This window comes from Betta splendens, chromosome 19, assembly GCF_900634795.4.
Source record: "Betta splendens chromosome 19, fBetSpl5.4, whole genome shotgun sequence".
NCBI lineage: Eukaryota > Metazoa > Chordata > Actinopteri > Anabantiformes > Osphronemidae > Betta > Betta splendens.
In genome coordinates this window covers 9,960,253-9,982,896 of record NC_040898.2, presented here as the reverse complement: position 1 = coordinate 9,982,896, position 22,644 = coordinate 9,960,253, and the positions used below count along the sequence as shown (strand labels likewise).

At 46.9% G+C, this 22,644-nt stretch overlaps 3 protein-coding genes across 3 annotated transcripts in view; 2 read left to right on the top strand and 1 right to left on the bottom strand.

Moving 5' to 3' along the window:
• The window catches only part of LOC114845519 (transmembrane protease serine 9-like), a 30,012-nt gene extending 22,050 nt beyond the window's left edge, over positions 1-7,962 (top strand). The window contains exon 23 of the mRNA XM_055504632.1: positions 6,793-7,962. Coding sequence (XP_055360607.1) covers positions 6,793-7,092 — 300 coding nt within the window. The 3' untranslated portion in view covers positions 7,093-7,962. The remainder of the gene's footprint in view (positions 1-6,792) is intronic.
• A 164-nt stretch (positions 7,963-8,126) lies between these two features.
• Positions 8,127-13,954, top strand: LOC114846273 (testisin-like). The gene is made up of 7 exons (XM_055504631.1): positions 8,127-8,253; positions 8,357-8,505; positions 8,928-9,089; positions 12,532-12,758; positions 12,841-13,109; positions 13,213-13,361; positions 13,601-13,954. Exons 1-7 carry the CDS (start codon positions 8,127-8,129, stop codon positions 13,952-13,954), a joined length of 1,437 nt encoding a protein of 478 aa, XP_055360606.1.
• A 436-nt stretch (positions 13,955-14,390) lies between these two features.
• si:ch211-180a12.2 (uncharacterized) lies at positions 14,391-19,805 on the bottom strand. The gene is given in 19 exon segments (XM_055504573.1): positions 14,391-14,756; positions 14,853-15,125; positions 15,566-15,821; positions 15,824-15,912; positions 15,988-16,057; positions 16,059-16,243; positions 16,416-16,652; positions 16,655-16,681; positions 16,788-16,949; positions 17,087-17,197; positions 17,515-17,557; positions 17,559-17,600; positions 17,602-17,822; positions 17,919-18,036; positions 18,039-18,214; positions 18,304-18,541; positions 18,543-18,590; positions 18,592-18,632; positions 19,560-19,805. Coding segments are annotated over 19 exon segments (2,421 nt in total). The 5' UTR covers positions 19,612-19,805; the 3' UTR covers positions 14,391-14,724.
• Between the last annotated feature and the right edge of the window lie 2,839 nt (positions 19,806-22,644).

Sequence of the window (22,644 nt, the reverse complement as noted above, 5' to 3'; positions counted from 1 at the left end):
CAATTCTATTCTACATTTTACAGGCAGCCAGTGCAGAGAAACTAATGTAATGTGCTCTCTTTCTAAGTCCCATCAGAACTCAGGCTGCAGCATTTTAAGGAGCTGTTAGGAGATCCTATGAGTAAAGAGTTACATTAATCCAGCCTAGAGGTAACAAATTCATTGATCAGTAACTCTGCATCGTGGATGCTTCTGATTTTAGCTATATATTTTTAAGATAGGAGATTTGTTTAATGTATGATGTAAAAGAGAGATCCTGATGATCACCAAGGTTCCTCACAGTAGAATCTGAAGCTAATGTTATGTAATATATCCAGGGTGGCTATCTGACTGAAGTGTCTCGCTGTGATTTTTAGGCCCAACGATAAGAATTTCGGTTTTATCTGAATTTAGTTGAAGGAAGTTTTGGGACATCCAGGATTTGATGTCTTAAACAACTTTAAATTTTGACCAGTTGATCTGTTTCATTTGGTTCCAAAGACATATACAGCTGAGTATCATCTGCATAACAATTTATAACATGCTTCCTCATAATGTATAGACTGAAAAGTACTCCATATCTAATCCTTGTGCATATGGAGGATTTGACATTAACATGACCAAACTGGAAATAAATAAAAATTTGAAATGGGCCTATAGTTGGCTAGTTCTTCAGGGTCCAAAGTAGGTTTTTTCAATAAAGGTTTGACCACAGCCACCTTAAAGGTCTGTGGTACATAGCCAAAATGTAAAGATTGGTTGAGTTGATTTAATATGGATGAGCTGATTAAAGGTAGAACTTCTTTGAGTAATCTAGGTGTGATTGGGTCTAAAAGACAAGTGGACGACTTGGAAGAGTTACTTATTGACGTTAACTCCATATGAGTTATGGGGGAAAAGCTCTCTAAGTAAGATGAGGACTTGGTAAATTTATAAATGTTGTTGGATCTAGGCAGTGATTTCTGTCAGTCATTTCAAACCAACTGTTTCATTTGACAATTTACCGTATAAATACGATTTGGTTTTGGTTCATTTGTCATTTAGTTGAATAATTCCTGTTATTCCTCACTCATACTGTCATGATTCATGTTACGTGTCACATCCTGTTTTATTTTGTTAACTTCTTGTCACGCTCCGGTTCTCATCATCCACACCTGTTGCTAATTAGTAATCAGCACCTGTACTTAACCTCCACCTCTCACCCACACCAGTCGCCAGATTGTTAGTTCATGTACTCTTTCCAGCATTCCGTAGTAGCCATTCGTGTTTTGACCGTGACCGCCTCGACCTTTGATTCTTGCCTGAACCCTGTTGATCCTGCAACCTGTGAAAGACCTGTGCCTGATAATCTGACCGTGAGTTTTTGCCTGATCCTTGTCTGTACTGTCGCCAAGTCTGCTCGTGTACCGAACCCTGCCTGGACCTTGATTCTGAGATTGCCTGCTCCTTTGTATATTGCCTACTGGAACGTACTGTGTTTGACCTGGACCGCCTGACTCTGATTCACCGAATAAACCTGCACTTAATCACATCTGTGTTTCTGCGCCGTGCATGTGGGTCCGACACCTGCCCAAGCCTGACAGAACAATCTGGCCAGAAATGGACTCCGCCGGTGCAGAGAACCTCCGTGCTCAGCTCATGGCTCAGGAGCAGCGCGCAGCAGAGCAGGAGGAGAAAACCAACGCCGCTCTCCAGAGATTGGCCGAGTGCGTTTTACGACAGGAGACGGCGATGGCAGGATTAACTGAGGCAATGAATCGCCTGACTCAGAGCTCGACGGGAGAGACGAGACCGACCCCGAGCGCCACTGCCGCGGCAGCGCCCCTGGCAGCAGCGGCTCCCATGGCCGTCGCTCCAGACGCCAGGCTAGGCGCCCCGCTACGGTTCTCTGGTGAGTCAGGAGACTGTCGAGCATTTCTCACACAGTGTGAGATTCATTTTGAACTGCATTCACCCGCGTTTCCCTCGGAGCGCGCTCGGGTGGCATACGCTATTTCGCACCTGACGGGGGACGCGGAAGCATGGGCGACAGCGGAGTGGCAAAACGGCTCTTCCTGCGTGTGCACCTTCGCCGCCTTCGCCACCGCATTGAAACAGATCTTCCAGGAAGTCACCCCGGGACGCGAAGCGGCTCAGCGGCTGGTGAATATTCGACAGGGCGGCAGACCGACGGCGAAGTACGCAATCGAGTTCCGCACGCTAGCCGCAGAAGCCGGCTGGGACGCCACCGCACTGGGTGATGTATTTATCCGCGGACTCTCTCGGCGAGTCAAGGACTGCTTGGCAGCGAGGGATTTGCCCAGCAGTTTGGACGCTCTGATCGCCCTGGCGATACAAATTGACCGCAGGCTGGGGAGCAACGAACGGGAGCACCACCGAGAGGAAAGCCTGCGGGAGAACCGTCGACTTCGCACCACGAGCCCCAGGAGGGGGCAGCGTGAGCCTGGCAGTCAGTCCGTTCCTCGGAACCCGGAAGTGGGACCGCAGCCAGAGGAACCGATGCAGATCGGCCGCGCACGGCTGTCAGAGGAGGAGAAGCGACGCCGACGCTCCCATGGACTGTGTTTGTATTGCGGTCAGGCCGGGCATCTTGCCCTGCGCTGTCCACTAAAAAGACATGGCTCATCGCTAGCACGGAGGGTAGCGGTGAGCCGAACAATTTTAGGTAGCGCCTCCGCTCGGTCATTGCCTACGGTAACACTAGTCTCCAGTACCCGATCCGTCCAGCAGGCGGTCCTCATTGACTCCGGAGCTGATGCCAGTCTGATGGACGCCGGACTTGTGGAGCGACTGGGCATCGCGGCCATTCCCTTGGCTTCTCCCGTGGAAACGGCCGCGCTGGACGGACGACGGCTCTGGAGAGTCACGCATCGAACTGAACCGGTAATAATGACCTTTTCTGACACGCACACCGAGAAAATCACGTTTTTAGTCGTGGAGTCATGCTACCACCCGGTGGTACTGGGCCACACGTGGTTGAGGCTACACAACCCCACACTGGATTGGCGCAAGGGGGAGGTGAGCCGATGGGATTCAGACTGTATGAACACTTGCTTTCAGCCCGCAGTTTCCCAACAGGCACCTGCAGGGGCGACGGCGACAATCGGTGAGGAGATCGAGCAGGCCGATCTGACGGGAGTCCCCGATTGCTACCACGACCTTCGCGCTGTGTTTAGCAAGGTCCGTGCGACCTCCCTTCCGCCCCACCGAAAGCATGACTGCGCGATCAACCTGCGCCCAGGGACCACGCCTCCCAAGGGGAGGTTGTATCAGCTTTCTCCCAAGGAAACCCGGGCCATGAAGGAATATCTGGACTCCGCGCTGGCCTCGGGTATCATTCGTCCCTCATCCTCTCCTGCAGGCGCAGGTTTCTTCTTTGTGGGGAAGAAGGACGGTTCCCTGCGGCCCTGCATTGATTACCGGGGCCTCAATGACATCACTGTAAGAGACTCCTACCCTCTTCCCTTATTGTCCTCCGCGTTCGAGTTGCTAGCAGGAGCTACTCACTTTACCAAGTTGGACCTCCGTAACGCCTACCACCTGGTTCGGATCCGAGAGGGGGACGAATGGAAGACGGCCTTCAATACCCCGAATGGACACTATGAGTACCTCGTTATGCCCTTTGGTCTGACCAACGCGCCAGCGGTCTTCCAGGCGTTTGTAAACGAGGTACTCGGCCCCATGATAAATGACTTTGTCTTTGTATACCTTGATGATATCCTGGTCTTTTCCCGCTCCGAGGAGGAGCACATTGCTCATGTCCGCCAGGTCCTCAGGAAATTACTGGAACACCGATTATATGTTAAGGCAGAAAAGTGTGAGTTCCATGCAGACCAGGTCTCGTTTTTAGGATTTATCGTCAGCAGGGACAAGATCGAAATGGACCCAGCCAAGACCCAGGCAGTTCAGGAGTGGCCGGTCCCACAGAGCAGGAAGGAGGTGCAGCGCTTCCTAGGATTTGCCAACTTTTACAGAAAGTTCATCAGGAGGTTCAGCAGTATTGCCGCTCCATTGCACGCACTAACCTCATGTAAGACTGCTTTTCAGTGGACAGGCGAGGCAGAGGAGGCGTTTCAACGTTTGAAACGCAGTTTCGTCACGGCACCCGTGCTGCGGATGCCCGACCCACAGCGGCAGTTCGTGGTGGAGGTCGACGCGTCCAACTCCGGAGTCGGGGCCGTGCTGTCCCAGAGGGATCCCACGGACGGTAGGATCCACCCATGTGCCTTCATGTCCCGCAAGCTATCTCCCGCGGAGCGGAATTACGACATCGGGGACCGAGAACTGCTCGCGGTAAAGGTATCCCTAGAGGAGTGGAGACACTGGCTGGAGGGGGCAGACCAGCCTTTCCTAGTATATACAGATCATAAGAACCTTGAGTACCTGAGAACGGCGAAGCGGCTGAACTCACGCCAGGCCCGATGGGCACTGTTCTTCAGTCGTTTCAATTTTCACTTGTCGTACCGTCCTGGATCCAAGAATGTGAAACCTGACGTTCTGTCTCGTCTGCATGACGCGCAGCAGGAACCAGCAGAACCTGAGTCCATCCTACCGCCGGGATGTCTGGTGGGGGCAGTCACCTGGTCGGTGGAGCGTCGGGTACGGGAGGCCAACCGCGACCGTCCAGTCCCACGCGGCGTTCCGCCCAACCGGCTGTTCGTGCCACCCGACCTCAGGGGAGAGGTCATCCAGTGGGCTCACGCCTCACTAGTAAGTGGACACCCCGGGGTGGCTGGCACTCTGTTTAGGCTGGGGGAGAGGTTCTGGTGGCCGACGGTGAAGAAGGACGTCCAGGAATACGTCGCCGCATGCCCCACGTGTGCCATGGGCAAGGCGTCGCATCAGCGACCGGCCGGTCTGCTGCGTCCTCTGCCGGTACCGCACCGCCCCTGGTCACACCTAGCCCTGGATTTCGTCACCGGCCTACCACCCTCCCAGGGGAAGACAGTCGTCATGACGGTGGTAGACCGCTTCTCCAGGTTAGCCCACTTTATATCCCTACCCAAGTTGCCGTCAGCCAAGGCTACGGCCCAAGCCATGCTCGAGCATGTTTTTAAACTCCACGGCTTCCCCTCAGACATTGTGTCGGACCGAGGGCCCCAGTTCGTCTCGCGATTTTGGCGAGAGTTCTGTTCTCTCCTAGGGGCTGAAGTTAGCTTATCGTCAGGGTACCACCCCGAGTCCAATGGACAGGCCGAACGGGCCAATCAGCAGTTGGAGGTAGGATTGCGGCTCCTCGCCTCCAGAAACCCGGGGTCATGGGCCAGCAAACTCGTGTGGGTGGAGTTCGCCCACAACACGCTGCCCTGCGCCTCCACCGGACTGACCCCGTTTCAGTGCGCCTATGGGTTCCAGCCGCCATTATTTCCGGCGTCGGAGGAAGAGGTCCGCGTCCCGTCGGCGCACGCCCTGGTCCAGCGTTGCCGTCGCACATGGTTGCAGGCACGGCGCACCATGTTGCGGGCACGGGACCAGTACAAGCGGGCGGCCGACCGTAAGCGGATACCGGGCCCAGAATACAAGGTGGGCGATCAGGTCTGGTTGTCCACCAGAGACCTCAGGTTGCAGGCCCAGACCCGTAAGTTGACTCCGAAATTCATTGGTCCATATACGATATCGCAAATTATTAATCCTGTTTCTGTGAGGCTCTCATTGCCCAGGACAATGAAGATCCACCCCACATTCCACATCAGCCGCCTCAAGCCCTATCGATCGTGCCCCATGGTTCCTCCACATCAACCGCCTCCTCCTCCTCGGATCGTGGACGGAGGGCCTGTCTACACGGTTCGGGACCTCCGCGACTGCAGACGTCGGGGGCGGGGCTTCCAGTATCTGGTCGACTGGGAGGGCTACGGGCCGGACGAACGCTCTTGGGTGCCGGCCCGGGACATACTGGACAAGTCCCTTATCAGAGACTTTCATGCAGCACATCCTGAGGCCCCGTCCCCGGACGGGATGGGGCAACACAGCCACGGCTCTGCGGACGAGGAGGATTCCGGCGCTGGACCCTCCTCCCACCCTGCTTCATCACCCGGGCGAGGGGGGGGGATTCGAGCCCTCCTCCTGTTTCCTCCCTCCACCCGCCCTGGGCGGAGGGGGGAGGGGCTCGTTGGCGCCGTGGAAGACGCCATAGGGGGGGGGGTACTGTCATGATTCATGTTACGTGTCACATCCTGTTTTATTTTGTTAACTTCTTGTCACGCTCCGGTTCTCATCATCCACACCTGTTGCTAATTAGTAATCAGCACCTGTACTTAACCTCCACCTCTCACCCACACCAGTCGCCAGATTGTTAGTTCATGTACTCTTTCCAGCATTCCGTAGTAGCCATTCGTGTTTTGACCGTGACCGCCTCGACCTTTGATTCTTGCCTGAACCCTGTTGATCCTGCAACCTGTGAAAGACCTGTGCCTGATAATCTGACCGTGAGTTTTTGCCTGATCCTTGTCTGTACTGTCGCCAAGTCTGCTCGTGTACCGAACCCTGCCTGGACCTTGATTCTGAGATTGCCTGCTCCTTTGTGTATTGCCTACTGGAACGTACTGTGTTTGACCTGGACCGCCTGACTCTGATTCACCGAATAAACCTGCACTTAATCACATCTGTGTTTCTGCGCCGTGCATGTGGGTCCGACACCTGCCCAAGCCTGACACATACACACATATTCATACTCATATTCCTGTTTTTATTCATGTTTAACACGTTACCAATCATTTTTGACCAGGTTTTAGAATCACATTTATGTAATGTGTTCTAGACTCTTTCAGTATATACATGTCACCAGTTAGGTTTTCTCCTTTGTCTCCTTTTCAGGGAGACTCTGGTGGACCGCTGCAATGCAAACAAGGCTCAGTGTGGGTCCAGGCTGGCATCACCAGCTTTGGAGTCCCCTGTGCCCGGGCTGGTTATCCTGAGGTCTATGCCCGAGTTTGTCAGTTCCAGTCCTGGATCACAAATCAAGTGTCTGGGGCCAATATTGGCTTTGTGACATTCACCTCTAGTGGCTCCAATCAGAACGACAACTACGTGTGTTCAAGAACAAACACAATAATAGCACCTGAGCTGTCATTTAGTTTAATTTTAGCAATTTGTGGCTTAATAACACAAAACTGAAAAATAAATATAAGAGGAACATAAAATACAGTACTGTATTAAGAACATGCAGCATGATTCTCAGACCAAACACTGTAGATATAAATGCCAATTATGCTTCATTCTGATCATCTTAAATGATGTATAGAATTAAAAAATAAAATAAAGTAAAATTTGACTATTAATTTTCTTTTCATGTGTTTTTTTACTAGAAAGACCTGCTTCACCTGCACATGGGAATATTTTCACTTGCCTTTATATTTACTGTAAATGGCTTCTAATAGTTTTTACCTAGCTTGCTCTCAAGGTAATAAGTTACCACAGTTTTTCTTACTTCATTCGTCTCCAGCCTTATCAACGAACATCCTCTTAGTTTTCTGCACACAACAAAAAAATGAAAACAAAACATGGGCAGCTCTGCTGCTGTCCTCTTCAGAACAGCTGTGGCCCTGTACAGTGTAGCATCGGTATCGGGCCCCACAGCTCTCCTCCCTCCATCACCTCACCGTCGTCCCGCTCTCCCTCCCTGAGCTTCAGCCAAGTCACGGTTATGTGCGGAGGGTAGATACCCTTTCACATGAGTGTGATGAAGAAGAGAATCTTTGTCTCTACTTTAACAATAACAATGTAGAAAACCTTGTCATTTCAGGTCAAGCTTAGTGAGACTCATACCTTTGCGGGCCATGAGAACAAACCAGGTCTCAAAAAACATTCCAAACGCAAAAAAAAGCCAAAAACTAGAACAGAACAAGCAGCACTTTGACCCACAACCTAAATAAGCGCTATACTCTTCATGTGCGCAGCTTTCACAGCAGCCCACTGCATCATAACGTGAGACATTACAATGAATAACTGAAAACATTTGTTTTTCGCTGACACTAAATAATTTAATACGTTTTTCTTTTAAATCCAGGAGCACGCTGAGCGATTGGACTCTCTACTTTGGAATAGTGACTCAGAGTGGCCCAAATCCAAATCAAGTCATTTGCAACGTATCCCAAACCAGAGTTAATTCTAATTACAACAACCCGTTGCTCACCAATGACATTGCCCTCATGCAGCTCAGCAGCTCTATCACCTTCAATAACTACATCCGTCCTATCTGCCTGGCCAGTAGCTCCAGTCAGTTCCACAGCTCCACCCCCTGCTGGGCCACAGGCTGGGGGCGACTGGGGAATGATCGTGAGTACTGTATGTAGTCACGAGGTGACTGAGTGGCTACAGGTAACGATGAATCACTATTGATTGTTCAAGGCAACATGGTGTTTTTTTCTCTTTCCAATAGAACCACTGGTTGCTTATAACATCCTTCAGGAGGTTCAGATTCCTATCGTTGGTCCCAAAAAGTGCAGCTGTGATTACTCCAAAATACTAGAGTCACTTATCAATAAAAATATGATTTGTGCTGGACAGCAGAACAAAGGAATCTGCAATGTATTGTGATGTTTTTAAAGAGCGTTCCAAAGATAAACTCTCAAACTCTTTGAAGCTCACTGACACTTTGAAGATGAAAAATTTATCAATTAAGAATCACACTTTTGTCATTTTTCCTTGAAAAGAGGTTAATCTATATCTATATAGTTTATACAGTATATCTATACTTTATAGTTTGTAGTAAGTAAGTAAACTTAATTTATACAGCACTTTTCACAAATAAAATCATAAAGTGCTTCACACGGTGCAATGATATAGGATAAAATAGTCTCTAATATAATGAGGAGCCTGTCTGTGTAGCGCTCTAAATGTTAACACTAAAATTTTAAAACTAATCTGGACTTGGTTGGTAGCCATTGAAGTGAGGATGTCACATACTATACATGTTACCAGTGAAGTCTTCTGCTTTGTCTCCTCTTCAGGGAGACTCTGGTGGACCTCTGCAGTGCAAACAAGGCTCAGTGTGGGTCCAGGCTGGCATCACCAGCTTTGGAGTCCCCTGTGCTCTGGCTGGTTTTCCTGAGGTCTATGCCCGAGTGTCTGCGTTCCAGTCCTGGATCACAAATGGAGTGTCTGGGGCCAATGTTGGCTTTGTCACATTCACCTGTAGTGATACCAACCCGGACAACAGCTAGGTGTGTTCAAGCACAAGAACATTTCAAAATCAGACTTCAACAACAAGCTCCTCCACCAGTACTGTCCTCTGTGGGCTCGTTGAGGAGTCCTGGACGGAGTTGGAATCACTGCTGTTGGTGATAGTGGGCTCTGGTCGGAGGAATCTGTTCAATGCCTCGGTTACAGTATATAGCACTGGCATCGACACAAAGAGAGAGGCTTAGCTATGCATGTAACAGGCGCTTATGGTTATACAACAGCTCATGTCAATCTTGCTGCAACAGCTCTTTTCTGTTTAAACGTGACATTTCACAAACAAAACTCCACCAATAACTTTTGAGTAGTTGTATAACTAATAACGTTAATTGTGGGACCGGCCATAAGCATTAACAGACTCTAAAAGCGTGAGGTGATTAATGACACTATAAAAATAAGTATTATTATTAATTTATTTATGTTTCAGGTGACCTGAGAAGTGCAAGTTCAATATAGGCTGGTCTATAACCTCAGTTTTTGAAATCTATAAATGTGACGCATTCGTCGCTGCACACTGTGTTGACAAGGGTCAGTCACCTATAGACCATTTCCTTGAAGACCCTCAGAAAATAAGCTTGGTGCTGATGAAGTTAAAGTTGTCCCTCAGCTGGCTGGAGCCTAACTCAGCCAGCTGAGGGCAATCCATCACACAGACAGACAAACAACCATTTACACACTTACACCACCAAACTCCACACAGAAAGGCACCCGGCAATTGAACCCATGTCCTTCTTGCTGTGAGTCGACAGTTCTAGCCACTGCAACCCCGTACCTCAACATTGTGTTCCTTTTTCTTTTTCCCACAGAACCACTGGTTGCTTATAACATCCTTCAGGAGGTTTACATTCCTGTCGTTGCCCCAACCAGAGCAGCTGTAATTACACATAAGTAGTAAACATCACTGACCAGATGATTTGTGCTGGACAGCAGAACCAAAGAACCTGCCAGGTTAAAATAATAAACTCTGTATTTAAAAGCAGAACTGGAAAGAAGCTTTCTTATTACCTGGAAACCTGGATCAAAAGGGAAAGTTTCAGTTCTGTAATGATTGCAAATTATCATTTTTATTATTATTGAGAGTAGTAAACGAGTTGTTTCTGCAGCATGGCGTGATATGTAGATATAAACATAAACTGGTCTCGGCAGGGCGTGGTTTCTTTACCAGTGATTAAATAGGCAAATATGAAGCTAAATCAGGAGACATTGTAAAGTTATCTAGGATCAACAGAACAGCATGGCACCTGCAACTGTATGGATCATCCTAATGGCTACGCTTATTATTGGTAAGCTCTGACTATAAATTATGGAGTCATTAATAGAATTTTACTAAATTCTAACTAATGATTTTTTTTCATTTGAACTGCGCTCAAATTATTGTTCAGGCAATGATGCTGAATCATTATGTTTGAGTACATTTTTTATGTTACTGTCATAGCGATAATAAAATTAAGCTCTGTTTAAAAAAAACCTCATTTTCTTCAAATACATTCATCTGTGCTTTACATGCTTCAGCTAATTTTAGCTGTGTTAACATGTTTCAGCTAATTTCAGCAATTCTCCAGGACTACACTCAGCATGGCAGCATTCGCTGTGCATTTACCTATGGAAATGCTTTATCTAGTTTACTTTCAATTTCATTCAACATTTTGCAGTGTAAAGTTCGAATTAATAGCAAACCAATCCCATTTTCCGTTTAAACTACTTCCTGGGTCATACACCAATTGTTCCACACATCGCTGGCCTTCCCTAGAGCTAGTCTAAAGCGTGTTATTAGCAGACAGTCACATCTGGTAATGTCCTACCCTTGACGTTATGTCTGAGTTTGGGTCATTCTCATTGGCTGCCAGAGTCTCACATTGGCTGGTACAGCTGGAATCGTTAGGTTGTAAGGCTTCAAGCGAGCCCTCAATGAAATATGAGTTCCCTGTGGCGAATGACACCCCCAGGCAAGGCAGCTCAACCAGCTCAAACCTGGTCTCTGGCTTCATATAGTGGCTGTGTGCAGAATTGCAGTCACAATCTTTAGCCCATTTGCAGTAATATGAATACATATTTAGTTAGACATGTACAGAACTTCTTTTATTCAAACTAATCAGTTGTATAGATATAGAAATGAAAAATCAGGTCTCACATGACTTTTTTTCTACAAAAGACCTTTGTAATTTTGTTCTGCTTTGTGTTATAATAATTGTTCCTTTGCTGAGATGATGTTAACACAATTTGCTATAGAGGTTTGGAGCTGTTGAGGCCTCTGTTTACTAATATATTATCATACTGTAGGTGCAGTTTTTCCACGTGAAGCTGTGTTGTTCGTTAACTGTTCACCAGTAACACATACAAAAATTTTCACACCTCATATCACATCTAACAAGGGTCCCCTACATTATAACACCAAATGCGTTCAAACAGCCCTTGTGGTTGTAGAGATATGCTTTGATGCTTCGATGCAGGTACAGAGTAGATTTATCACTCACGTACAAAAATCCTCGGTGACAAGGAACAGGCAAAGTCAATGGTCAGGCAGGCAAGGTTGGCAACAGTAAAGTACTGCGAACAACACAGAAGGACTAGGCGGAATCGGAGTCAAGGTACAAGGAAGGTCGGTATGAAGCAGGTTCGGCTGAGGTACAAAAGGGCTAGACTAGAGTCAGTCAGGTCAGGAACAAAACAGGACTGATAACAAGGCAGGAACACAAATTGCTGGAAAGTGGAACTGAATCGACAACAATCTGGCAAATGACTGGGGTGAGTACTGGATGTTAAATACCTGTCATGAGGCTGGAAATAAAGTTAGTGCTGGGTGTGGACTAAACAGAAAATAAAAACAAAATAAAAACAAAAAAAAAAACAAATAAAACAAATAAAACCGCAAATGAAACCAAACAGGTGTGACACAGGTGAGAACATGACAAAAACAAACCAGAAGACAAAACAATAGTAGCAATATATGTAAATTAATAGTAAATACAGCATGCACCTCATTAAAAACCTGTTTCCTGTACACTGTAACTGCATGTACATGTAACTCATTGTGTTGGGACTCAGTAACAGCTGTATGTGTCACATACAGAGGGGAAGCGTTTAATAGACAAAGACAGAAGTTAAATCAGGAGACAGTGTAAACAACAACAACAACAATGCTGGAACTACTTATTTACTCCTAAACAACCAAGACTTTAAAGGCCAAGTTATTAAACTATGAGTACAAATGAGTCACTAAGCTCCTGTTGTTAAATACTGTAGCTTTTGTTAAAGGTCCTGTTCGAGACTAAACCAGCACATTTTCACACCAAGGAATTCACATGTGCAGGAAGTAACTTTTCCATCTCTTTCCTTTACAGTGACCAGGACTCAGGGTAAGTCTGACACCGTTAGGACTCACACAGCTTCAGCTTAACTACATGCAGCGTTTTATTGACCAGTTGTTTTGCTCTGTCAGACTGTGGAGTGGCACCTCTGAACACCAGGATAGTAGGAGGTGTGAATGCCTCAGCTGGTTCATGGCCATGGCAGGTCAGCATCCGCTACAATGGAGCTCACATATGTGGAGGGACCCTGATCAGTGACCAGTGGGTCCTCACAGCAGCCCACTGCATCATAACGTGAGACATCAAGATGAATCAACTAAAAAAGGTTGTTTCTGCTGCAACTGACTAGTTTAATAAGTTTTTCTTTTAAATCCAGGAGCACGCTGAGCGATTGGACTCTCTACTTTGGAATAGTGACTCAGAGTGGCCCAAATCCAAACCAAGTCACTCGCAGCGTGTCTCAGACCTTAGTTAATTCTAATTATAACAACCCCTTGTTCAACAATGACATCGCCCTCATGAAGCTCAGCAGCTCTATCACCTTCAATAACTACATCCGTCCTATCTGCCTGGCCAGTAGCTCCAGTCAGTTCCACAGCTCCACCCACTGCTGGGCCACAGGCTGGGGGCGACTGGGGAGTGATCGTGAGTACTGTATGCTGCCATCAGGTGGCTGAAAAGCTACAGGTAATGATTAATAACTAGTCAATGTTCAGGGCAACATGGTGTTTTCTCCTCTCTCTCACAGAACCACTGGTTGCTTATAACATCCTTCAAGGGGTACAGATTCCTATTGTTGGTCCCAACCAGTGCCGCAGCGATTACAGTCTAATAAAAAATGTTAACATGACTGACCAGATGATTTGTGCTGGACAGCCAAATAAAGGAACCTGCCAGGTATCATGATGTTATAGATATTGTCACTATAAGGTGCACTGACAAACCAACTGTTTCATTTGACATTATAAAGTATAAACACAAATTGGTTTTGGTTCATTTGTCATTTAGCTAAATAATTTGTTCTCATATTCCTGTTTTTATTCATTCATTGTCAATGTGTTCTAGACTAGTTCAGTCTATACTATACTTCAGTTTATATAACTTCAGTTAAGTCTTCTGCTTTGTCTCCTCTTCAGGGAGACTCTGGTGGACCGCTGCAATGCAAACAAGGCTCAGTGTGGGTCCAGGCTGGCATCACCAGCTTTGGAGTCCCCTGTGCTCTGGCTGGTTTTCCTGAGGTCTATGCCAGAGTGTGTCAGTTCCAGTCCTGGATCGCAAATCAATTGTCTGGGACCAATATTGGCTTTGTGACATTCACCTCTAGTGGCTCCAACCAGGACGACAGCTATGTGTGTTCAAGCACAAACACAGTCACAGCAGCAACAACAACAACTAATCAGATGCAGACTTTAACCAAAAGCTCAGCCACTGATCCCAAGGTGTCATTTACTTTAATTTTAGCAATTTGTGTTTTCATAGCACAAAACTAAGCAGGTAAAGATATTTAAAGAGAGATGTATTGTAGTTAGAACATGTAGCATCATTCTTATACCTAATATTCTGTATATAAATGCTAATTACGCTTAATTATGATCATCTTCACTGATGTACAGTATGGGGTTAAAATGGCATTTTAGTAAAATGTAACTATTAACGTTACATTTTGTTCTTGAAGTAATAAATCATGGCCACAGTTTTACTTCTTTACATCGTTGTATTTGCTTCATTCATCTCCACCCTTGTTTCCTATGTTCCTCTTAGTTTTCTGCACACAACAACTATAAAAACACAACATCGGCAGCTTTGCTCTCTGCTTAATGTGTGACTGACTAAGCATCCTTTCTGCTTAAGTTACTGCAGTTTCCTCTAGACAAGTATTTTGCACGCCTAAACCGGTTTGGTGAAGATTCTATCATCTACACATGATTTGCTTGTGGATTATAGGTTTTAATGGCTTTTATGAAAGTCACAAAACATTGTGCCAAACATTTGGCATTAAAATATGAAGCAGAATATCAGAAATATGTATGAACATATGAAGAGTTTCCTAAAACACAAACAAAACTGTACAAAATTATTAACATTTGGGAAAAATGCACTGAATGTTCAATTAATGTTATTAAACAATAAATACAGATAAATAGAAAAAAAGGCTGGAGCAACAAACAACATGTAGTAAGACTTGACATCTGAGTTACATATTAGGTCCATGTATATTACACTGCATATGTTTAATATAGAGGTGCTGACATTAGGATCATTAGGCAGAAGATGAGATTTCCCTACTGGGCTCTGAAACAGACGACACAGTAACACTGGTATTAGCTAGATTGTACTGAAATACACTGATCTATATTGGTACGAACTGCCCTTGTCACGGTTTCTCACCTGTCCAGGCTCGATACACAGGAAGCTTGAGCGCTGGGTGTGTGATCTCCACGCAAACCCGTAAATATGCTCGCACTTGGTCTGTGGGATCCTTCGCCAGGGTCACTCTGTTGATGTGCAGCGCGCTCGGGTCGGCCTCTCGCTCTCTGTCGCTGTCATCGCTGAGGCCTGACTTTGTCTCATCCCTGTTAATCTCGTTATTCTCCTCATCCACTTTGTCATCGATGTAGTGGATTCCGTCAGTGTGAGGGTCTGTCACAGCAGAATCCGTTCCTGTAAAACAGCGACACATTGACACATTCTATTCATCTTTTGCTAAAGTAAAAAAAGCCAAACTTCTAAATGACAAGTACTTATTGCGTCTCCGTTGACCCGTTTCTCCGGCGCTGCGTCGGTCTGACCCGGCAGGCTCGTGCTCCTCTCCACGGCGCACACGCTTTTCAGCTCCCTCTGTCCATCATCCCCCATCTCCTCCGTCTCGCTGGACACCAGCGGTGACAGTGTGTGTCCTCCGGCCGCCCCAGAGCAGTTTGACCTTGGGATGACCTCCCCTCAGCAGGAGGGAGAACACGCCGACACCTTCACTGCTCCAGCAGACGGAGATGGAGGAGGGAATGGAGGGAGCGACTAAGAGAAGGAGCAGAGCAGGTGTTGAGGTGCAGGTTGGGTATTTAGGACTATGGGTGTATGCATACATTCATGACCAGTCATACCAACATCAACATTCCTCCAATGTCTCTCAACTGGATCCTCTAGGGAACAGTGCTCTACCCTACAAATGATCCCTCCTCCTCTCTCCTTCCTCTGCTGGTTTGTTACTGTCCTCTTCAGAACAGCTGTGGCCCTGTACAGCGTAGCATGAGTCTGTATCGGGCCCCACAGCTCTCCTCCCTCCATCACCTCGTCCTCGCCGTCGTCGCGCTCTCCCTCCCTGAGCTTCAGCCAAGTCACGGTTATGTTTGGAGGGTTAGAAATCTGTCACCCTCGCATCCCAGGGTCAACACTCGATCCGGAGAGATGGAGCTGATGATGTCGGAGACAAACGGCTTCTTGATGAAGCCTGGTGGGAGTAAAGAGGAGAGTTAAACTTCCACATAAGCCTAAGTTCACGGTCTTTTCTTTCCCTCCTTCTCACCTTTGGTCTCCCTGGTAATCGGCTGCTTCAGGGCGATGTGGTGGACACTGACCCACACTTTAGTTTCTCGTGTTTTCCAGCTCGCTCCGTGGCAGCTTGCACTGGCTGTAGGCCGAGAAGAAGCCGTCGGAGTCGGGTCGAGGGGAGGACGAGGCCTGGGAGGCCACCGGGCTCAGCTCGCCTCCTTCACAGAACCAGCGGAAGGTGATGACGTCTGGGTGGAAGTGCGACGCCTGTATCGTCAGGCTGATCACATCTGCAAGTCAGACGCGTCAGAGTTGAGAAACGAGTCCTCTAAAGTGCTTCACATGACCTCATTCGTCAACATTACCTGAATCATTTGATGTCTCTGCCAGCTGGATCTCTGACACCTCCGGAGCCGCTGAAGTGGAAAATGAAAACACATCTGTTACAATAACAGTAAAAACACAACAATATAAAGTAAAGCCAGTGAAAACAGCCCTCACACAGAACAGTAAACCTCTGAGAGACTCTCTCCACCACAACCTTGTCTTTGCCTGCGTAGGACACCTGACATTTAAACACCGCCCCTTTGTGGACGGAAATATTAGGGACGAAGGTGACGGCAGAGATCAGCTGCTGGACTCCACATCCGGAGTGCAGCGGCCCTTGGGTGTGCAGCTTGTAGTAACACGTCTGACCCTAGAGGGCAGGAGAGGACTCGCTTCTGATCCTACGTGGGCGGAGGAGAAATGATTAATCGCTTAATAAAAATATTTCAACAGTATGTTGCCAGGAAGTTGTGGTTAATGGCATGTGTGCGTGAATAAGGCTCCCACCTTTCAGTGAGACGTCAGAGATAGGGGTGTCATTGAGAAACCATGATGTCAGGACCCGGTCCACCCTCCTGCCTTCAATAGTCACCGACACCCTGCCCTTCTGACCCACAACCACCCGTGGAGGCAGAATGATTCCCGACACACTGAGGGACTTCTGCTTTTTCTGGGGGGGCGATAAAGAGATTATAGCAACAGAGTGACAGTGAAAACCTGACACTGCACCAGGTAAAGAATGGTTTAATGTGGCTCAAGGTCATTAGTAGGGCTGATTCTCAGATTCCCAGCAGGCCTCCACTCACCATCTCTCCTCCTCCAGGAGAAGCCGAAGCACAGCAGGAAGACCAACACCAAGGAGATGCACATCATGGCCACTGATGCCTTGGCTGACTTAGTCAACACTGGAGCCACATCTGGAGGAAAGCAGCAGTAAATCAGAGACGTCAGCAGAATGAGGAAGGATGAAATGTTTATTCAGCAACACAATACGTACAGTATTAAGATAAGATCAGATAATCAGACATGCTGTTTTGACAGTGACTTGTTGGAATCTATTGTATTGTGACATGAATTAACCCAACCTTGTTTCATAATGGAGAAACAACAAACACGAATGGATACCCTTTCATATGGGTGTGATTGAAGAAGAAAATCTTTGTATCTGCTTTAAGGATACAAATGTACAGTAGAAAGCCTTGTCATTTCAGGCCAAACTTGGTGAGACTCATACCTTTGCGGCCCAGTTTCTGCAGGTTTACGGAGGCGCTGACCGGTTTGCAGGAGGCCAGGCTGGCTCACCGCACACTCCACCTCCCCCACCCCGCTCCCTCAGCTCGGGGTCCAGGACGTGATAGCGGCTCGTTGTGAGGGTCCCGTCCGGGTTCCGCTGGGATGCGGGGGGGTCGGGGAGCATGGTGCCATTGTGAAACCAGGAAACGGACACGTCCTCGGGGTAGAACCGCTCGATGTGACACGAAAACACGAGAGGAGTCTTGTTGGAATGCGAGGGCACGGCAGACAGCGTGACAGAAGGGCGGTCTGTTGGCACACGTGGCGAATAATATAATAATTGCTTATTGGATATAATAATATCCTCTGTCACTGATGTAATTCTTGTCACATAGTATCACTCACGTGTGATATTGAGCTGAAGGTCCAGCTCCTGATAGCTGCCACCGTGTGACACTCTGCAGCCGAATGTCACATTCTGGTCCTCGCGAGAAGGGACGAAGGTCAGGTCGCCCACAGCCGTTTGTAGTAGCCATCTGCAGCCGGTTCCCCTTCAACCTCATAGGGAGGCTGAAGCACTTGCTCATCCTTGGTCCAGGAGAAGGAGACGGGAGGAGGGTAGAAACCGTCTGCACGGCACAGGAGGCGACTCTCTGTGTCCAACACCAGCCACTGCTGAGGGGCTGAGAGAGAGGGCGACGCTAGAGGGAGGAAAAGTAGAAGACGCTGAGTAAGAGAGGAGGAAATGGGCTTTTAATGGTCCAAAGTCCAAATGAATTAACAGACGCACCAAGGACAGTGAATGAAACATTACTGTAGAGCAGCGTGGTGGAGTTGTAGGAGACGGTGCATTCGTACACCCCCTGCAGGTCGAGGCTGGGCTCGGAGGAGGGTCAGCGAAAAGTCCCCATGGTGAAGTTGCTGGCATCCCATTGGAAGCCGTCCTTGATCCACGGGGCCGCCTCGCCAAACGCGGCGACGGCAGAGCCGTTGCTGGTCCAGCTGGCCGCGATGAGAGACTCGTCTATGTCGCCCCCCCTCCGCCGAAAGGGGGGTCGCCACCAGGCAGGGGAGGGTTTGCGCTTGCGTTGGGGCTGGACTGTATTTCACTTGGAGATGCTGTGAGTAGAGAAAGAACGTTTGGAGGAAACAAAGAGGCTTTACTGAACAGCACAGGAACACAAGGAAGCCTGTTGGAGGTTGGCTGCCTACGTGTCTGCATCATCAAATGTGGAAAGAGGAAGAGCCGCATCAGTTATTGCTAAGAATGACTAATGCACTCTTATTACACTAGACTCCATATTAAGTCATATCCAAAAGTTTTCAGGCTCATCTGACGTGAAGCAGCTGAGTTCATCAGCATGAATTCCCCTTAACTGAATGTTGCAGCTTCGTCCAAATGACTTTTCCTCCATTGGTATAAACCAGTAATGTCAACATGAGCTGCCTTTGCTGCAACATAAGAATATCAATAATCAGAACCGCCCAGTCAGCTTAATTAGTAACTAGTCAATAAAAACCTGGTCCAGATATAAAGCATCAGGAAGTGTTTCTGTTGTTGTCTGGTCAAAGCAGATTAACCAGAACGTTTGGAGAGGAAACCATTTGTACAGTACGATGCAGCAATGAAGCAACGGTTTATTCTGCCTGGACTACAGGCTGGGATGGGTGGGAGCATTAGTTGAGTCTGTTTGAAATGATCAAGTAGTGACTGATTCACTGGCTTACAGCATAACTCACAGGGGCTTAATATAACACAGACAGCGCTACATCAGCATGAATGAGCAAAAACAACGTCATTGTCCATGACTCAATGCTAAATAAGGATGCGATTTGTGGAAGTTGTGAAAATGACCAACAAGCACAATGTGTACAGTTATTTTAACTTCTAGCTACTAAAACGAAACTAATCATAAACATTGAAATCTGTGCTATAAGACAGGAGAAGAAGCAGCTTGATTCTTCCAGGTCCACCTGGCTGCTTAGAAACTGATCAATAGGTAAAGTTTGCACGCGGCTGTGGGTGTGTAACGCTACAGTACTCACCACCCTTTACGAGAGTCAAGAGGACAGCGTAGAGGAGGACTTTACACTGCATGGCCGGGCTTGTCTTGAGTCCACTGCCTTATCATCAGGCCCTTTGATGTCTTATATAGAGTTATGAGGCGACAGGTGGGCGGGTTTGCCCTGTCAGAAGGGAAATAAATATTATCCCTGGGCCTCAGAGGAGTCAAAGGAGGCCCCTGGTATGTGTATGTCCTTCTGAATGAGGAGTGTGGACTGAGTCAAGGCGAAGGAAGGAGAGGAGGAACAGCAGGGTGATGTGCAGGGACACACAAGTGGGCAACTGGTCACTTAAAATTCAGATGGGCCCCCAGCCAAGCTCTGGGGCTACTTTACATTGGCACAGTGTTGCCATGAACAAACCGAGGGCGTAGTCACACTGAGCGCTGAGGCCGGACAGAGAGTGATCGTTCTTAGGAAAATAGCTCACAACATCTAAATGATGCCCCGTTGCCTATTGCTCTGTTTATTGTAAAGGGCTTTGAGCAACTGGTTCTGGCTCACCTGGAGGGCAGCCTCCCACCCACACTGGACCCCCATTAGTTTGGGGGTGTAGAGGACGTACAGTACAACCCTGCAACACACATGCAAGGATACCGGTCAGCATATAACACACCTTGAATACTTAACTCAGCACGTCAGGTTCAGACAACATCTGCTCCACCGGCATCACCCTCATCGCCGGTGAGTCACAGAAATGTGTGCATAGTCTTTCCACTATTCCCCTCTTCAGCCAAGGCCTCACATAGTTCCAACACCATTCTCAAGATTGCAGACGGTGATTGGCCTCATGAGGGACAACAATGAGAGAACCCGCGGGGAGGAGCTACAGCTCCCGCTGTGTTGTGTGTAGGACAATAACTTGCCCTATACAGTACCTGTATATGTGCAATAAGTGTTAATAAAAAGATTTCCCGTTTAAATTAGAATTTTCTTCATGGCTTCAAAAAAACAAGTTCTTAGCCTTGTGAAGTATAGAGAAAACATAAAAAAACTCATTCCCTCACTCATGCTTTATTTTCATTAGGGTTACAGCTTTGTACTGTACTGTATGCAGAAGGTTGACAAAAACTCATCGTGTCACCTGATTGTAAATTGATCAGCGGCAAAGCATTCTGCAATGATGCACAACATCATTTTTCCTAGTAGTGATAGTTTAAATGATTAGTGTTTCACAGAGCAACAATGGGTTCAATGACGTCTAAGGCATCAGGATAGACTGGTCTGGGCAGGGAGTGGTAACCGTTGCCAGTGGTTTAAAGAGACAAACACACAAGCTAATTCAGGAGACAGTGCAGGGCTATCTAGGGTCAGTGTAGGAACAGTAGAAAAAACAGCATGGCACCTGCAACTGTGGTGGATCATCCTAATGGCTACGCTATTACTGGTGAGCTCTGACTTTAAATTATGGAATCATTTATGGAAATTTACCAGTTTCCAAACAATACATTTGTTTTCTGAGTTCAAAAGACTCTGACGTTATTGTCCCGTTTTGACAGGCAATGGGGCTGAATTGTTAATGTTCATAGTGATAATAAAAGAAAGACAAGGCAGAGGTATAAAATGAATATAAAATAAAACAGCATTAAAACAAATTGAAAACAATAATAGTATAATATATGAATTAATAGCAAATACAAAATATACTAAAAGGCAGAATTTGCCTGTTCACATTTGTTCCATTGTGATAATCATGATAATTATCTTACTGTGTGTACTAAAACCATTGTATGTGACTAAAAACATAAAGAATATTGACAGGGTCATTTATGTTGAGTAACACCTACATTTAAATTAGAAACAGGCCATATACGTAACAACAACCACAGCAACAACAATACAGGAATCATTTAGTGAAGTTACAAAACACTAAGAAAATATTAACAACCAAGCGCATAGAACCCACAGGTGCCTCTAGGTGGAATCACAGCCACAGTGTAACAGTTCAACTATTCAAATGTGTCTATAAAATACAAAAGAAGATACAACAGGGATGTAAGCTCAAGTCTGTGCTGTTTGGTCACATGAGTTGTTTTATATGAATAACATTTAGTAATACTGTCAGTATTAGCAAGGTGTTTTTTCTGGAGGTGTTAGGGCTGATTATGTATGAGTCATCATGAGAAGCAAAATCAGACTTATGGGGTCAAACTAGGGTCACATTAGATTTCTGCGTGTGTAAACCGATCTGTGCGGGCGTAACCAAATGCGTGCCAGATTTGTACTTGTAGACTTGTAGAAAATTACGCACAAATCGTGGCTAAATTCACAAGTAAAATAATGTGACCTTAATTTGCCTCCACACTATAAATGGCTAATGAACAAGGAAGTTGCTGCAGTTGAAGTGGATCAGCAGATCCTGAAAGCTCCACAATCAGCAGCAAGCTAGTCCACTGACTGATGACTTTAATTATTTTTAATGATCAGACAGACATGACAGCTCATATTCATGTGTGTGAAGTGTGACGTTACTCTCCTGATTTGCGGAGGTGATGGAGTTGCGCAAAAGTTAAACTGGTGTTTCTATCATATGTCAATGTAGCATGTTAGCCAAGAGACTATTAGCAATGTCATGCTATGTTATGATGCAGCTGGAGTTAAGGTGGATATGATCTAGTAACGCTACCGTTGTGATTCGGTGTGATCGTTTATCAGACCACAACACACACGTTTACTTTAACAATGGTTTTAAACAGCCTGATATGCAACGGGCAGAAACCTTGGTCTGTGAAATCGCAATCGTTTATTTAGTTTCCAGCATTCACTTTCAAACGTCAGCTGAGACTTGCACCGCGCTGACTCTGCTTCGCTTCACCCCAATTTACTTAGGCAGCGCCTGCTGGCAGGTAACAGGGCACGCAGATATCGGTTTACGCACGCACAGATCGGTTTTACGCACGCACAGATTGGTTTATGCATGCAGAGATTGGTTTACGCACGCATGAGATCAACTTTCCACGCACAGATCAGGTTTACTCACGCACAGATCGGTTTTACGCACGCGCAGATCGGTTTACGCACACGCACAGATCGGTTTACGCACGCAGGGATCGGTTTATGCATGCAG

Bases quoted from the DNA above. Each gene is read 5' to 3' on its own strand.
- LOC114846273 (XM_055504631.1), top strand. From the start codon at position 8,127: ATGCAGCTCAGCAGCTCTATCACCTTCAATAACTACATCCGTCCTATC. The intron at 8,254-8,356 runs GTGAGTACTGTA...TCTTTCCAATAG, and splicing joins GGGGCGACTGGGGAATGATC to AACCACTGGTTGCTTATAAC. The intron at 12,759-12,840 runs GTGAGACATCAA...TTTTAAATCCAG, and splicing joins GCAGCCCACTGCATCATAAC to GAGCACGCTGAGCGATTGGA.